This window comes from Anarhichas minor, unplaced genomic scaffold (genome assembly GCF_050575085.1).
Source record: "Anarhichas minor isolate MPS153535 unplaced genomic scaffold, ASM5057508v1 ptg000024l, whole genome shotgun sequence".
In the NCBI taxonomy this organism is placed as follows: domain Eukaryota; kingdom Metazoa; phylum Chordata; class Actinopteri; order Perciformes; family Anarhichadidae; genus Anarhichas; species Anarhichas minor.
In genome coordinates, this window is record NW_027466470.1 from 13,551,766 (window position 1) to 13,570,139 (window position 18,374).

The 18,374-nt window shown below is 42.3% G+C and overlaps 1 protein-coding gene across 1 annotated transcript; it reads left to right on the forward strand.

Annotated features, from left to right (window-relative positions):
- The first annotated feature begins 2,957 nt into the window (after positions 1-2,957).
- Positions 2,958-18,268, forward strand: LOC142956098 (nuclear receptor ROR-beta-like). Its single transcript, XM_076097419.1, has 10 exons — positions 2,958-3,458; positions 10,444-10,529; positions 10,642-10,783; positions 11,152-11,673; positions 12,943-13,064; positions 13,409-13,541; positions 14,093-14,200; positions 14,874-14,984; positions 15,514-15,626; positions 15,731-18,268. The coding sequence occupies exons 1-10, from the start codon at positions 3,452-3,454 to the stop codon at positions 15,890-15,892; spliced, it is 1,506 nt and encodes a 501-aa protein (XP_075953534.1). The 5' UTR covers positions 2,958-3,451; the 3' UTR covers positions 15,893-18,268.
- Positions 18,269-18,374: the final 106 nt, after the last annotated feature.

Here is an 18,374-nt window from a genome sequence, read left to right on the forward strand (position 1 = left end):
AGAGCCGTGGCTTCAGGGAAGGGGGGAGAGAGAGAAGGGATTAATGGTGCCTCCAGAGAGGAGAAAACAAGGAGATTAATCGAGTGGGGGATTGCAGCTCTGGATGGCAGGAGCCTGAAATAATCCCAACAAATTGACTGGCACAGTCCAGTAGATGCATGCATGTGTGTGTGTGTGTGTGTGTGTGTGTGTGTGTGTGTGTGTGTGTGTGTGTGTGTGTGTGTGTGTGTATGTGTGTGTGTCTTTGCCTTTTTGTGGGTGTGATGTACAAATTAGAACAGATTATGAAATAAAAGACTGAATTTCATGTATGATAGATCTTAAATTACCCCTCTTGACATAATGTGAACATTTTCCAATGTGCTGCATGAGAAGATGGACTGGAATGTAAGCGGTTGACGCTGCTGAGCGATTGGCCCCACCGAAACCATGTGCGCCCAATCAGTTACAGTTGGTCCCTCATCCCTACAAAGACTCTTTGATGTGAGCGAGGCCTTTAAAATTCAACCCCGGGGAGTCACAAGGCTACACTGGCTTTGATGTGAGTCAGGAGAAACCTTATGCCAGTCCTAACAGGAAGGACCTTCTGCACAACAACCAAATGCCTGCTTGCCTGACATTCAGAAAGAAGGCGACGAGCACGGATTCATGGGTGGCTGCTGAAGTGTGCTAAACACAAACGTATGCTGTACATGTATGTAACTGGTCGTCCATGTGTCTGCACAATGTAGCGGGTCATGATAACAGCAAAAAGTGTCACTGTTAACCTGCTGTAGCTGTACCTCGCTGCATCTCCTTTTTTATTATGCACTGTGATCAAAGAGAGTCCACTAGGTTGCATCTCTCTCGCAGTGCATTTTATCTCGCAGCAGGTGTGAACTGGAAATATCTCATAATGTTTCGCTGCAGAAAGCAATTCTGTCTTTCGCCGGCTCCACGGGGCTGCCAGTTTAAACCACAGCGTTGCTTTTCTGTTCTTGAAAAGACTCGAGGCAAAGTGGGCTATTTGGCCTCTTTGTGTTCGCTGCAGCTCTGTTTGTTGTTACACAGTCTATGATGTAAATATCCCTCCATTTATATATCATTTCTCCCCCCACCCCAATCTTCTCCCTCATCCTGTTATGCTGCTGCTGCTGGCAACCTTCCAAAATCCTTCTCCAGCTCAAAGCTCTTCTTCTTCCTTGCCTCTTCTTTCACCTCTTACTTAATAATCATCGGGCAACAAAATGTCTGCCACATACTAGCCATGCCGAAGCCCTCCTCCTGCTCCCTCTCTCTCTCTCTCTCGCTCTCTCCCCCCCTCCTCTGCTGTCTAACCGAGCTGCACAGCAGTTACGTAAGACCTAAGGTCAAAGTGTCACTGCCGTTGTCAAGGGAGACATAGAACAGAGGGGCTTTAGAGGAGATGTGCATGGGGCGAGAGAAAGGGAAAACAGCAGACACCAAGCGGCTGAGAGGAAAAGGCGTGCAGAGAAGGCTAGAGAAATAAGGATTTGAACATGTGGGCATGATTAAAAATATCAGAGTTGTCACAATATAAGATTCTGGTAAGCAATTACGACAAACAAGGAAGAAGCAGAGAAAAGGGGTTTGGAGAGGGGGGAAAACAAAGGCGTTTGAGTGCCTGTGTCTTTCTGTGTGGCTGAATGTGTGTGAAACAGAAATATGATCTGTGACTGTAGGTGCTCTGAGCTCGGCTGCTCCACTAACCTAGTTTGAGTAATCTCTGCCTTCATGCTGTTTCATAACACTGCTGCTAGCATTGCATCATAAGCCCCCCCCCCCCTCAGCACCCACTGTCACCCACTGTCCCAGGCATACATTTACATCAGAATCATTTTTATTCATAGTTTGAAGGTGGGAAGATAAGCTGTAAATTAGTTGGGTGTTCTTTACAAAATGTGCAAAGAAAGAGGTGATTCATGCGAGTTGAATCAATGTTTTTGGATAGCAAAATACTGAGATACAAATAAGTAGCAGTGGTCCTGTGATATGTTCCTGCACATCCAGTACAGACATATGAATATGAAACAGGACCCAGACTGCCGTGGATCCACCTTTGCAAGATAAATTCTGAAGCTGCTCCATATATATATATATATATATATATATATATATATATATATATATATATATAAACACATTCAATTTAAATTCACTTGTCTTTATTCTCATGTCTTTCAAAAATAGCACAAGTAGGCCTACTGTTAAAAGTGGCAGGTAGGAAACGCATCAGTATTTGGAGACATAGTGTACACTTTCATTAGTGTTCAGGGGTGTTGCGGTGACCATTTTTATATTTATTTTCTTGGTCTACATCTACAAAATGCCAGCGAAAAATGCTGATCACAAGCTGAAGGTGAAATTTAGATGTCATATTTATCTGACAAACAGTCTAAAAGTAAAAGAAAAAAAAGTGTACTATTATGTAAGGCAATAAAAAAAACAGCATTTGAGAAGCTGGAACCAGTTCGATTTTTTTTCCTTAATTTTTGCTTCAAAAAAACACGATTGTGGTTCTGTAAGTGTTCTGCAAGAACACTACCACGTTCATGTTTGGAAGCTTAGTCAGGACTTAAATGTTTAAATAAAGTAATTCTGTTCAACTCCATTAATGCAATACAGCAAATACTCAGTGGACGAACTGTCAGCTCCCTAAAAAAACAAAGCTTGCAGCTTGTTTTCAACTTGAGCCACACTTAATTAGATCTCAATGATTTATAGGCAACATGCTACACCGTTGTTGACACAGTGACTGCTGTAAATGATATGCAGCCGGGGAAGTTCGGTAAACAGCGCGCATGAATGTCTGTTGAAATGCAGAACTGGTTCTGCTTCCAATTGCCTTCCTATTGTTTGCTGGAACGATCGTCTTATTTTCTCACGACAAAACTGAGCACCAGTCAATCATTTACCCAGCCACCTTAACACTCGCTCCTGACTGCGCGTTCCCGCGAGAGCTGCGAAAGGAGCTGTCGGCGGTGAGATCATGGGAGAGTCCACGCTTGGAGAAAGTAGGTTAGCAGGGTAGACTGAGAGGAAAGCAGGCGGAGAGTCACATCGCAGAGGGGGGGTCCGATCACCGGTCGTCCACCCTGGGACTATTCTGTCAAAAAAAAAAAAAGTTGAGCAAAATCGAATCGCCAGTGCGCCGAGACGGTTACGATGCTATCCACAGAGACTTTATTCACTCTTTTATTTCGGTCTGACTTGACCGAGCGATAGAGGAGCGGAGTTTCAGCTAGTTTTTTTTCTCCTTTCTTTTTTTTTTTTTTGGTCGTGCTTCACGAGATCTGTCTGCAGCCGGAACAAAGTTCATATTTCCAGAGCCAGTTGACTGTGGCGGCTCCGGCGGTGTATTCTCCTCCATCCTGTCACCTACATTAACCACATGTAGCCCAGTTTCTTTTTTTTTTTTTATCGTTCAGCCAAGAGAAAGATAACATCAAAAATGAGAGGTAAGTTGATTTTATTTGGCAATAAATCTCTGCATGTCCAGTTGAACTTGAATGGTGAGGTTTTTATACGGGTTTGAACGACCTCATGCATGCGCACGGGGATTTGAGTGCGCCTGTTTTTTCTCCACCCCCCCCGTGCGCATTAATCCCTACAGCTGCACAGAGCCCGAGGCGGCATGCTCAACGCTGAAGTTCAGCATGCACTGTAACAGCTGGAGGCATGTAGTGTGCGCATGAGAATGTATTCAACAAGATAGTTTTATATCATCTCTCGTGTCTGTTGATGGTGAAATCAGTCCAACACACGCATGTGTAATGTTGCTTTATGATTCATGGCGGTGCCAAATGCGATTGTTTTTGAAGAAATGTGAGTCGTATCTCACCTGGGAGTCCATCTGTAAATTGTGCCATGGGATCCATGTTAGAGTTATGCAATAGGGAGAGGGCGGGGCATCAGAGGAGGTTGTTGTTGTTAACACAAACTGCAATTATGTAATCGAGATGTAACGCGAGTTTAGCAGGGTTCTGATCAGGTGAATTAAACAACCTAACAGTGAACATTTTGCACACATTCGCTAACAATAATAATGTGTAACGCTATTTTGATATTCAATCGTCTCGTTTAGTGATGTTTTATATTTTTGGAAAATAAAACATTTATTAAGATGTTTGCAAACGTTTCCGTCTTTTTTTCTTTTTTTTTTGCGTTGATTTTTCAAGAGACATCTGTGTTGGTGCAGTCGTGTGGTGTTGTTGTGTGACGGCTGTGCCAGCATGGCCTACTGTGTGAGTGCACAGAGGGAGTGGGATCTGGCTGTTCCACTGACCTAGTTATGTCACCCAACATTATACAGCATACGCAGCGGCGGGAGTAGGAGAGGCTCTAAGAAGCGCCGTGCCGCCGCCGTGCAGTGCCATGTGCGGTTACTGGCGCGCGCTGACGGTCGGCCTTCAATGTGTCACTTCAATGCCAGGCCGAGTTTGAACTTGGGCAGAGGGCAGCAGAAAATTGTTATTAACATGGACGTTTGTTTCCCCGTCTGTTTTATTATGTGGAACATCCGAATATCATGTAATTGAAATAGCCCTATAATATAAAATAAACCTTCAAAATAGGCATATACATATACAGAAGACAGTTAAAATCACCAAAACCTAATGCACCAGTACAGATCATAGTTGAAATAATTTGTGTCTTAATATTTACTAATGCGTGGTTGTGTTAACAATCTAGTTTTTCCTTCCAATGTTTTTTTGTGCAGGACAGGAGATAAGCTGCACAGAGTTTTGGTTTTTTTGACAGGGGAGGAAAGAGATGGATTTTCTGGGGAGGGATGGAGGGAGGGGAGGAAGAAGCAGAGGGGGCCTCTGGTGGAGGGAGGCTCCATTTCTGGCAGGATATCCAAATGTAAACAAACCACAGCCGTTTCTTAGCTCATTGCACTAAAAATGTGGGTTAGTTACTCAACCTGTCGTTCCAGTTTTGTACCAGTTTGAACATGCACACACACATATGCATTCACAATTGGTCTAAATTATGGAGTCATTCCAACAGCTTTGGCATGCTGACAGACTTTTAGAGGCTTGTTGTGATGTCTGAACACCCGACACATAACCTGTGTTTTATTGTACTGGATAGCAGCGTTTACTTCTGCAGAATGTATTTATATTTATTTAATTAAGACATAGTAAAAGATCAGAGGATACACACAGTGACACCCGGTAAGAGGCCTATGTAATTCTTAGCTCTGTTCAAATCCCCCCTCTTTGGGCCTCGGCGTGGCCTCCACTGGTATTTGCATATTTTAAAATAGAGCCCCTTGATTAGGATGCACCAGCAGCCAGACAGCCAGAATGTATATACGCGTTTTGAGTATGTGAGTGAAGTGTCATAAGTTTTGTTTTTTCAAGTTGTACCATCCTTTGAGAGTAAAATTAAATTATTTTTGTGGGAGCTGTGTGGTACAAGGTGTCAAGCCTTATCAGTAAGACGGTTCATGGATTTAAGTTGAGAGTGTGAAATCCATGTGGGTTTTGTTTTCATCATGCCTGAGAATATATTTGCTCTCCTCTGGCTCATCTCCGCAGGCCTCGAGGCTTTGCAAACACCTCGAAATAGAATAATCAGGAAATAATTCCCGTACGCCGTAATAAATCCCGTATGACTTCAAAAGATGAAAAGGCAACAAGGGCAACCGCGGTGGATTGTTGTGATGCAGCTCTGTGCTGCACTAAAAGCCGAGGCATGACACAACAAGTGCTTCGGCATTGCTAATATGTATCGGGGGCCAAGCAGAGGGCCCTTCACCTCCTACTGAGTGTCTCTTCTTAAGCCGTCAGTTATTCTTATACCGAGGTAATGAAAAAAAATTTGAAGAATTTGATTGAGCCTTGCGTCAATCTGATGCTCAAGGGCAGTTAGCTTGAGTCTGCATGGTATTGTAATTTGCATAATAAGAAAACCGCTTGTGAGGTTATGAGAATATGAAAAATAGAGAAGTGATGTGTGTGTGTGTGTGTGTGTGCATATATGTGGTGGTGAACATGTATATCTTTTCTTTTAAGATATATTGGCACACTGACATACTGACTGTATTACTCACAGGCCAGGAGGGGCCCCTGCTGGAGGATTATTGGCTGCTTGTTTCACATTAGATACCAAGAAGTGAGCAGTTGGAAGCAAAACGTCAGTGATTTGTCTCTCACTGCCCCACCCCCTACTGAATTAGCCTTTTTGCAGAGATAACACGGTTCCACATTTAGCTGGCTGATAAACGCACTGGGGCCGACGTATTTGAGAACAGACACTCTAACAGTACACTACCGTTTGTTTGTGTTGAAAGGTTTGGGTTTGCCTCACAAAGTAGCCCTCCTACTGCTCAAACACTGGCCATACCCCATACTCAAACACCATTCTTTGTTTGCCATTTCGCGTAATTTCATTTCACGGCGCTAATGAGTTAGTGGGTGAGAAATGTAAAGAACTGCATGCAGCGAAAAGCAGGTTTGGTATTGATCTTCTTGGAATGCAGACTCTCTCTGGAGACCTAAAGGTCAGATGCCTGAGAGTACATCCACACTACTCCGTTTCTCTTTGGAAACGGAGTTTTCAAATAGAAACGATCTCCGTCCACACGGGCGTTTCAGCATCGTTTTCGAATTGATCTGCATCCACACGGCAACCTTCGAAAACGTATATACAGTGCTGCGGGTCTTTCTCTATCTCTCTCTCTCTCACATATCAAATTTACTTTAAAATCAACACTTACACGTAAACGTTTACTAGATTATGGGTCCATAAATGTGGTCAACACACGTCTCTCACTCGTTCCCTCGTTGTTGTCTGTTCTCACTCGTAGCTCTGCTGGTGGCTTAGCTATCTGTCCTACTGAATAGCATTTACTGCTAACCGTGACTTCAGACGTCCGCTCCGTAGGGCTGATAACGCCGCTGGTCACGCGGGTCGGTCACTGATCGCTCCAATAACAGCTGCTTCCTCCAGAGAAATGCAGACTTTAACTGAACAACAGCTGCTGGTAAAGACAACAAGGTCAGCAATGCCTGCAATCAGTTGTCCATGTTAAATTAACCTGGTAGTCGATCGGTAATCAATGTTGTTGTTGTTTGTGAGCTTCCGGGTAAGGATCACGTGGTAGGCATGTGACGAATCAGGGAAGGACACAGGAATCAAGTAACGCGGGTGTGGGCGTCATCGTCGTCAGACTGGTGTTTTATCACAGGTCAGAAATGATATTCAGGGTTAAAGGTAAATGTTGCTGTAACATCAGTGTGGCTACTGCTCCTGTGTCTCTATCAGCATTGTTAGACACTTCAATTTGTAACATTTGTTAAGCGAGCTCATTTTCTCTTGGTGCTTATCTCATAAAAGTAGTGTTTTCTGTAGATATGAAATGGTTATTCAACTAATCGATTAGTAGAAAGCAATAATGCAGAAGATACACATGTTGCAGATTCTCAACTGTGCATAAATGGTGGTTTTCTTCCTCTTATACGTACTGTTGGGTTTTGGACAGTTGATCCAGTGTTTTAGCCTTTTTTTCACAATTTTCTGAAGTTTTTACAGTAAATGATTGATGATGGGACGAATGGATAAGAGTAATCAATTATTAAAATAATTGTTAGCTGCAGCCCTAGTTTTGTTTCTCTATTGGTACAGCACTGCAAGTCTTCAAGACGTCGATGTTCATTTTCTGTACTTATTGAATCATCGTATGAAGGTAATTGGTTGAACAAGAAAGTTTCATTTTCATCTACCATCTACATCAAGGATGCAAATATTTTACCCGTCTTTGGGTTGTGCCTGGATATCTGCGGCGTGTCAGAGAAGAGGATTTAGAAAGCATCCATGTGTGGTTGTGGCAAAAGTGGTGGGCGGCTGGGCATCTGTGTAATTCTGGCTCACAGCACGGGACAAGAATAGATTGGGTTGAAGAAGAGGCTCAATGTCAAAGACTGGGGAGTAGGGAGGGGGCCGAAGAGCTGACGTTCAAGTTCAGACTTTGTCTGCTTTGAGTGGACTGTTGCCAGGTATAGTATGAGCTATTGCAGTCAATGAAATGTGATTTCTCATTAATTAAACAGTCCGTACAGAAATAGTCCTAGGGGAAATCAGTGTAGATCCGTGTTTGTATTAGCCCAACTGTTAAGTGTCGTTTTTCAAGGCTTATTATCACTGCCTTGCTTGGTTCATTTTATTGTTCTGTAACGGTTTTCTGATTTAAATCTACGAGCCTCCAGGGACATGTTTTATGGGAAAGTCTGAGCATTGTTCAGCTCCACCTTGAAGCTGGCCTGTGGAGAGTCGGGGCCGTGCATGCCGCCCTCCTCCCTCTCCCCCTGCAGTGGGAAAGTGTGTCAGTGGGACAGAATGTCCACATGGGCTGAGAGGCTACAGCGCCCGAGTGACGGGCGACTCCGCCAATACCAAGGAGGCGGCTCAGCCAGTGGTAAAGAGAGAGTCTGAGGGGGGGGCGGGGTGTCGCTGTTGCTAGAGTGAGCCTGCTGAATGAGTATTGTGAGGAATGCTCACAGACAAGAGTTATATAATCGTGAGATGAGGGAGGGGTGGAGGGGAACCTGAGAGGAAGGGAGATATTTTTCCATCGCTTGCCTGCAGCTGCCCTGATCAGTTGGGAGTATTTTAGTCAACAGTTTGAGAGAAGAGACGGCCGACTGTGTCATTAAAGGGGAAAAGAAATGGAAAGTTGTGTTTTCCAATACCTAAGAGTGCAACGATTCTCCCTCAATCACATAAACCTCTTTGGTTTTCCATACATCATTCGAGATTTGTAGAAGAGCTGAACCACAAGCATCTTATGCTGTAGCTGCTGTGGTTGTTTTTCTCCCTTGGTCAATAAGGAAGGAGTCTTTGTGTGTGTGTGTGTGTGTGTGTGTGTGTGTGTGCAAGTGTCATGTGATTCCCTATCTGTTTGTGTACTCTGTTCCCTGGGGGCCACATGAAGGGTGCAGTCAAACAAAGTTCCTTGCAAGTTATCTTACTGCATGTGCTTATTGTGGGCCAGTTTGTCTGCTGGGTATTTGCCATCAGCAGAAAAAGGAATAACGAATATGTGCCTTCATTGAGGCTAGATTGTCGATCACTCTCTGGACTCATCACACGATGTGTTTTTGTCCAAGTCATTTCCTAATAACAATGATGAAAATCATGAATCACATTTTTACAAAACAATCTCAAATGTCTCCACATGAAAGTTAGTACTGGTTTGTTTTTGCTAGCATACAGATGTGGAGTTTCAAAGACAATGTCACTCCGGCTAATGAGTCATGTTTGAACCAGAAGGACTGACCTCTGGATCTCAGAATGTACTCAGACTCAAAGGGGACTGGCATGAAATGTATCTGTGTGTCATAAGCCTTCTTACGTTCTCCCTAAAATCTTCAAAAACTAATTCTGAAACTCACGGGCTACCAGAGAAGGGAGGCAAGGATAGGTGTAACATAACAACTTGGTGAAATAGAGAGTGTTAAACTCCTTGCAGCTGCATTTGTATAAACTGGAGGTGCCTCAGAGTGGGTGACCTTTTCAAGGTCTACAGAAGATAAAAAAGGAGCTAGTTTTGGCCACGGTTTATAGCTGGAGAAAACATGATAGCAAAACATGAACGACCAGCGAAAGAGAGAGACAAAAACCGTGCCTGGAATATGTCTTATATTATATTATATTACAGTCATGGAGAAGCTGCCAATAATTAAAATAAAAGGATCTAATCTTTCTTGTCATTAAGCAGGAGGAAGTCAACACTTCAATTCATGAACACAGGATAATTTGGTCATTTTCTCAGGTTTAAGTGGGACCAACTGTACGGCTGTATCATTAGCATACCATTGGAAATGGATCATTTTTTTGGCAATGTGCCCAAAGGGCTACAAATATATTAGGGTTTTAAGAGTTATGTGTCTCTTGAAAAGAGTAACTGACTACTTGGGAACACCAGAGAGAGATGGCGACCAAAGAGAAAGAGGCCCTTTCAAATACAACACAAACAAAACGTTTAACCGGTAAAGTGAGAAGGACCAGTTAAAACCTGAGCTCACACCAAGGAGGATAAGAAGCAAACAAACACCACAATCAGCAGTGATGAATAAATCATTATTCATTTTGATAAGAACAGTTGTTGGGCCGTGAAGATTACAGAAGTCTGACATCTGACTGGAGTTTCTCAAAAAGATAATTCATAAAGAAATCAGACAGAATCTTGGATAAAGTCAGGCGCTCAAAGTGAATTATGGGCTTTCTGTGGAAGTGTGAGTCTGAATGAATAGATCATGTTACCCAATGTTGTATTAATATTTGGAAATTAATGTTTTTGGCAACAGTCCAGAGTATGACAGTAGTGTTGATCTGCTGCACTTCGCTGAGCAAATATTAACTGCTTGTTGAATCTCCACTTCACTTTGTATGTGGCTCTGATCTCTGTTGTCTGTGTTGTTTTTGGTCCTGAAGCCCAGATCGAGGTCATCCCCTGTAAGATCTGTGGGGACAAGTCCTCAGGAATCCACTATGGAGTCATCACCTGCGAAGGCTGCAAGGTGAGGAGGAAACACAGCGCGTAAACAAGGCTATCAAACTCAACCTCAGCCGACCTGTTCTATCTCAAATGTGCCCGTGATTTACAGCGATGCTATGTGTGTGTTTGTCCAGGGTTTCTTCCGTCGCAGCCAGCAGAACAACGCCATGTACTCCTGTTCTCGCCAGAGGAACTGCCTGATCGACCGGACTAACCGTAACCGCTGCCAGCACTGCCGCCTTCAGAAGTGTCTGGCTTTGGGCATGAGCAGAGACGGTAAAGACACACACAAAAACGCACTTTAGCCTCTTTTTACACTTAAGTATGTGTTTCCCTGGCAAACCCCAGTACGCGTGTTCCTTCAATTTAAAAGCTGATACCAGGAGAATTTGAAGCCCTCTAATGTTTCACATCAGCTGGCAACAGACGGCACGCTGCAGTGCTAAAGTTTGCAGAGAGAAAAACCAATACATTACACAGACTGAAGGAGGGATGGGGTGTCATCATGCAAATATGATATAGGCACTGGAACATACAATATGATGGATGAGATGGAAGAAGTATGTGAGCCAGAAATAGCTGATGAAATAGCTTATGAATTGTTTTGTTTGTCTGCTATAATGAAATGTGTTTTCTCTCTGCAGCGGTCAAATTTGGTCGTATGTCCAAGAAGCAGCGTGACAGCCTCTACGCTGAAGTGCAAAAGCACCAAAAGTCCCAGGAGTGTGCGGGCTCCGCAGGCGGGGGCGCCACTGCTCTGTCCATACCCAAGGAGGACGGCGTCTGTGGCGGTGGAGCGGAGGATAGTGAAGAGGGTCTGAGCCGGTCCTACAGCAGCGGGGGCTCCAGCTCCACCCTCAGCGACCTGGATGACATCGCGGCGCTGCCTGACCTGTTTGAACTGCCGCTGACGCCCGAGGAGTCCAGCAAGTACTGCAGCCTGGAGCTGATCGGCGGCGGAGCCAGCACCGGGAACACCTCCAACTCATCTTCCGCCTCTTCATCATCTTTGTCCAATCAGAATTCCCCGCAGCAGACGATGCTGGACGGGGCAGACACCACCGGGATCCACCTCTTGCATACACGCTCTCTCACGCATCCGCTGCTGAAACACACACATGCACTGCTGGATCAGCTGCCGGATGACTGCTCAATAACAGACCTTGGTGAGTACTGACAATGATAATTAACAAATCATTTCTTCTTTTATTCACGTATTACTATAAGTGTATGAGTATACCTAAAACTCTCAAATAGTGGTCGAGGCTTTTATGCACTTTAATGAAGAGAGAACCAGGCATTTACTTGAGACAAATATTATAAGAATAAAATATTATAAAAGACCCTTTTTATGCTTTGTCCTATTGCTCCTATTTTTCTGGGAATTGCCTGCTGCATGCTCTTGACCCAGACTCAACAAGAGTTTCACATTAAGTCACTTTCTGAACAGACGTTCACGCAGCATTATTCCTTTCCTTGTGAAGCCATACGTTTTGACTTTCAGTAGCATCAATTTACATTACGACAGCAAGGCAAATCAAAGCTATCATAATTAATAAATCCAGGAGTAATACAAGTAAAGTAAAAAAGAAAATGCCATGAGCATGTTGTACAGTTGGATATATAATTCTATGAAAATGTGGTAAAGTTAGTGTTGTGGTCATTTAGTTTTTTTTCCCTTCGTTATTATCTTCTTGTGCAGCAAATCATGAATGAAATAATACTAAATGCAATAACAGGAAATCTAATTTTAAAAAAACAATGTTGATTCAATAAAAAACAAAGATGAAGCCATCTGAAGGACATCTCTTATAAACAGGCTCGCAAAAAAAGAGAAGAACCAGAGTGACAGATAAAACCGCAAAATAGGACAAGGACAAGATTTAATGGGCAAAACAAGCAGGAGACAAACAATATGAAACAGGCATAAGACATAAAGCTGTATAAGATCAAAAACAGGGACGGATAAAGGGAGCATAGTTTAGTGGTATTTATAGAGGTACGGATGCAAAGGCATTTTTTAGAGAGGCGTCTCTGAAGGCCTTGAGGAAGAATACATTTGTATTTTATTTTACATCTTTATGGTTGCTGGCTACAACAAACTGCAAGGAGGCTTTGAATATGGCTCTGGGGACTTTTAAAGGAAGCAATGAGTAAATATTATGACTGCTGGGTGTTACACGTGCAGGAGGTGGAAAAGCTGCAGCTGCAGAGATGAAATGAGTAGATAAGCCGTTATCACTTAATCTTCCCCGGGTGCATCAGCGGCGTACGTAACAGCAGCGCGGTGCAAAGCATCGAGTTATTCAAGGTTGCAGATCTGTGGATATGTAAATAACACACACTGTTACACTCAAACCTGCTGCCACCACAAACAACTAGAGTGAGACAACCTAATCTGTGTATGTATGTGTGCGTGTGTGTTTTTTTCACAGAGCGCATCACTCAGTGTATTCTCAAGTCTCACTTGGAGACGTGTCAGTACAGCGCTGAGGACATGAAGAGATTCACCTGGGCACAATACACACCTGAGGAAACGCGTGCTTTTCAAAACAAGGTACACGATGCTCACGTTGAATTCCATGTGTGGTTTGTCAAGTCTCAAGATATATATATATATATATATATATATATATATATATATATATATATATATATATATATATATATATATATATATATATATATATATATATATATATATATATATATATATATATATATATATATATATATATATATATATATATATATATATAATATCCTAATTAGCTAGGCTACTATCAGTGCAAGTACTGAATTTGATCTGATGTTGAACAACTACTAAGAAGATATTTATGCTGATGTGACGTCAATGGATTTGTAACACTCGCATCTCTTTTTTTGTGTCACTTTCTTCAGTCAGCTGAGTGGATGTGGCAGCAGTGTGCACACCACATCACCAATGCCATTCAGTATGTGGTGGAGTTTGCCAAACGCATTGCTGGCTTCATGGACCTGTGCCAGAATGATCAGATTATATTGCTGAAAGCAGGTCAGTGCACAGCCTAAAAATGCTCTCATCTCAAATACTTGATTTATAGAGTTAGCTCTTGCAAAGTAAACAAAGTCTGAAACTTGCTAACTTTAGTTCCTTCCTGTTTTTTTTCCTTCCATTTTTGTCTCCAACCCTCGACCTTTGCCTTTTATGCCATCCATTTCCTGTGTTGTAATAAATTACACATACTTGGTTCAAACACTGGGGGAAAAAACATTCTTGAAACCAAATTCTTTATCATATTCTTTATCTCACACACACACACACACACATATAAATATTTATATATCTGTGACATAAAATGCATATATTTGACAATGCGCTTACTCTACGTAAATGCTTTGAACTTTTTTCCAAAAACTCTTTGTGGATATCCATGTTGTCCTTTTGATTTTTAAATGGTTCACAAATGTCATTGCATATGCTGGGCACCAAAATGATTTATTTTTTGTTGTTTTGTGCATGTTGGAGCATCTGGGCCCCTCTCTGTCCCTCCCTCCCCCCTTCTTTATTCCATGTCTTTGCCTCTATCTGTGGCTACCCTTCAGGCTGTCTCGAGGTCCTGCTGATACGCATGTGCCGAGCGTTCAACGTCAACAACGGCACCATTTTCTTCAATGGAAAGTTTGCCCTGGCTCAGTTCTTCAAAGCACTCGGTGAGGATCAGATGTAGTTGCGTAAGCTCTAAAGGTTGACACAGGAAAGCCTCTTACATTTCTCACTCTCTATGTAAGTTACAAAGTCTTTTTAACATGCAGTGTGGTCATCATCATTCATGCCTAAAAAAATGCCTCTGACTGAAGTAATTCATTATTTTGAATGATCTAACTGTGGTAATTGTTCTTAAACTCTATAAGACCATCAGCTTCACTCTTATCAACACCAGAACTGTCTTTGAAGAGACGTACTTGAAAGCCTCCAGCTGGACATTGGTTTCCAATTTCTGAAAAACTGTCTTGCCTCTTTAGTACCACCAGAACTCCTAAACAATGCACCCAAACACCATCATACACAGCAGTAAACCATGTGATAAACTCATTTCAGGGGACAATTACTCAAGTTGTGACATTTTAAACGATAAATTATGTCGGTCAATACAGCAGTGTATCTCTGTTTGCTTTTGAAAACACTTGGATCCTAATTTGATAATTGAATTTTCACACTTCACATCTTGGCCAATAAGTCCGAAATTAGCAAACGGGGGTAAAAAAACGTATTCCCCACTCACCCCAAATATCTGCTGTGTCACTTAATCAAATTAAGCAGGACTAGGAGTATTCGAGCTGTTATTGTTCATAATTAAAGTATTCATTTCCTGTGTTTATGCAGGTTGTGATGACCTGGTCAGTGCCGTGTTTGACCTGGGAAAAGGACTCTGCCGTCTACAGCTGTGTGATGAAGAGATGGCCCTGTTTAGCGCTGTCGTTCTTCTATCTCCAGGTGATTATTTCCTCCTTGATCTCTTTCTCGCTCTCGTATACAATACATACATAGAAGTGCACATAATACTGCTTAATCACAGTAGTCTATTACAGACTATGCAATGCTCTTCTGTCCTTGGAATGCAACATATTTAAGTGTGACTGTAGGATGTCCATTCTCAACATACACATTCAACACAATTCATATATTTCACTTAGCTGTGACGGTTTTTCATTAAACTGGTTAATTTTCCCCCGTGTCATCATCTCTTAATTAATGCTTAACATCTTTAAAAGCAGCAGCCCGCCGATCCTTTCATCCTGTGTAGCCATACACTGGACTCACAGAACTCAATTGTAAACATTAATGGAGTTTCCAAACATATCGAAAATGTCAGGCTGAATTTTGACGTAATGTGTAAAAAATGATGCGCAAGACTTGATTGAATGGTATGTCGAATGTATACTGTCGGACAATGTGCATTGAAGTTACTTAAAAAGAGAAACACCAAACTGTATGTGAACATGAAATATTTTCTTCCCTGTAGATCGGCACTGGCTAACAGAAGGCCAAAAGGTTCAAAAACTCCAGGAGAAGGTCTACCTGGCTCTGCAGCACAGTCTACACAAGAGTGGAGCTTCAGACGAGAAACTGGACAAGGTGAAGACAAGCAGTCACAACTCCTCCCAAACACATACAAAAGTACACACATAAAGAAACACGTACATGAACTTACCTTTGTGTATATCTTCTTCCCCCCGCAGATGATGTCCAAGCTGCCCATGATGAAGTCGATCTGTAACCTCCACACAGATAAACTTCAGTTTTTCCGTTTGGTCCACCCAGACACCGCCTACAGTTTCCCACCACTGTACCGGGAAGTGTTTGGCAGCGAGCTGTCTCTGCAGGACTCCACCAACCGCTAGACAGACCGATAGACAAGCAAAGACAGATGGAGAGTGTGTTAAGAAGTAAGGAAGCAACAAGGAAAGACAGAGAAGGATAGAGATGTTGAAGCTCAACAACCAGCAGTTAAGAGACAATCCAGGACTTTAAGTACTCCGTCTCCCATGATCCCAAAGAAGTCCTCCACTTTCCTAGCAGGCAAAGCACCTTACACTACAGACCACACATGCTCATGGTCCTCTGCGTATTGTAGCATTAACAACAAGCGGATGGGCACAATATGGGTAATAATAACAACAGCCCACTAGACGTGAGACAGCTCCAGGCTCCAACACTTGTTTAACATCAGATCCACTGTGGGTCACCCAACCAGTTATGAATGTACCTCATGGAAAAGCACCAGTGCATAAGCCAGAACCCAACAATGGTGAATGTACAAACATGCCACTCTCAGACAGAGTTTTACACAAAGTATTAGAATGAAGTTGTGTTGATCCACAGGTCTCACTATTAATATAGTTCTGTCAACATTTCTGTCTATATTAATACATCTCAGTGTGGTATGCCTGCGTATTCATACAGACAATATCCTTGTACTGACCATCACTTAGGGACCAAGATCTTGAGTCATTTTCTCTGACATGAAACACACAGATATGACATGACTCACGGCGAAGGCCAACCTCTTTAATCAGCTGAGAACCAGTTTCACACACAATTAGACAGTGTTCGGTGCTGCCTTTTTGTAGGCTCTTGTAATGCAATGAGAAACCTCAGTCCCACGCACCCCTTTCCTTGTAAATGCCACTTAGAGACAGGACAAGATGAAATTATCTTTAATTTATACACACATTTATAAACAAATATTTTAAATAAGAATGTAAATAGATGACTATATAAGTATATGGAGAGAGTTGGTATGTGTGAGTTCAGTTCAGAGAGAGAGAGAGAGGGAGAGAGAAAAGTGCGTAGTAAGATGTAGAGAAATGGATATTTCAGGAAAGCTGATATCTGGACTCGAGTTGTTTTCTGGACTACTTCCCCTCCTGGCAGTTCTCTCAGGTTCCCATGGCAACAATCCCCTCTTGCACTGACGGCAAAACCCAGCTGGGTTATGGGAGGTCATCACGTAAGCGACGGGATGGATGCTTGTTGCAGATGCGACACCGCGCGGGGGGGGGGGGGGGCAGTGTAGCCAAACAAAGACGGAAAAAAACATTGCGTTTAAATTAGTTTTCAGTCTGCGCTGTTGCTCCCTGCCTAAAGAGACAAGACACAAGGACACTAATGAGAAGAGAAAGAAAAAGATGACTTCATGAACTGTATAATAAAATTGGATACACAGGGTCTCCCCCGCCTGCTTCTAACCAGCAGTCAGTACAGTACGGTGTAGTGTAATTGTCTTTCACTCACAACGTTTCAGGTGGTTAAAGGCCAGAACGAAGATGATCCATAATATGTATCATAAACCCTCCTTGCTGGTTGAAAAATCTGTATTATTTTGTACATTTGCTGTTCCTCTCTCCTTTAGTCCCTAACCCAACACTTGTCCAAACACCAAGCACTTACACTTTCCTCTTCCTCACTGGACACTAGTCTAATGGCAGACAGAGCTACCAGCTGCCCCCCTGAGTTGGCCATCAATGCCAGTAAGACTTTAAAGTCAATCTGTTTCATTATTTTTGTTTTTTATTCCATATCCGACACAAAAGGTCACCCATAACTGTTTACATTTTTCATATACATAAATAACACACTCTCTGAAGGTTGTTACATTGAGATGATGATGATGATGTCTTACTCGGGGTGCTGTGAAGTTCTTGAGCAGAGTCTGAGGACCTTCTGCCTACCGCTCAGGGAGATGGCTGTGGTCTCTTGTCCCTTTTATTACCAGTGTCGTCCTTTAGCCTTGTGCTCCTCACACCTTTGCACCTAAGATAAAACCCATAACCATAATCACTGTGGACGTAAATTATATTTTTGTGAATGTCACTCATAAAGTGTCAAAGCCCTTCCCAATTGTCCTAATATTGTGAAATCAAATTGACAAGACATAGGAATTAAAAAAAAATAAAAAATCAGTTAGCATTAAAGATGAATTCATTATAAGGGTTTAATGTTTCTTTTTGCTGTGATTTTCATTTATTTGTCAGTCCTTTATCAACCTTTTTCTTTGTGTCTCCACTTTTGTCTCGTAAAGTCAGTGATCTATTTTTTTTAACAAACAAAAAAGAATAGTTTGTCTCCCTTCTCTTTCCCTGTATGACAAAATGTACAAGAGGTATATTACTAGTCCAAGAGTAACCGAGTTACACAGCTCTATATATATTGTTGTCCAATGGGATACATTATATGTGGTTTTAAGAATGTAATAAATGGTTTCTTTTTCTTTTGAATTGTTTCATTGAGTCTTATTTGAGCTGAATTTGGCTTTCATGTTGACGTGTAAGATAGGTCTTTGCATATTTGTGACTGATCAGAGGTCTAATCAGTCTCTGAAAT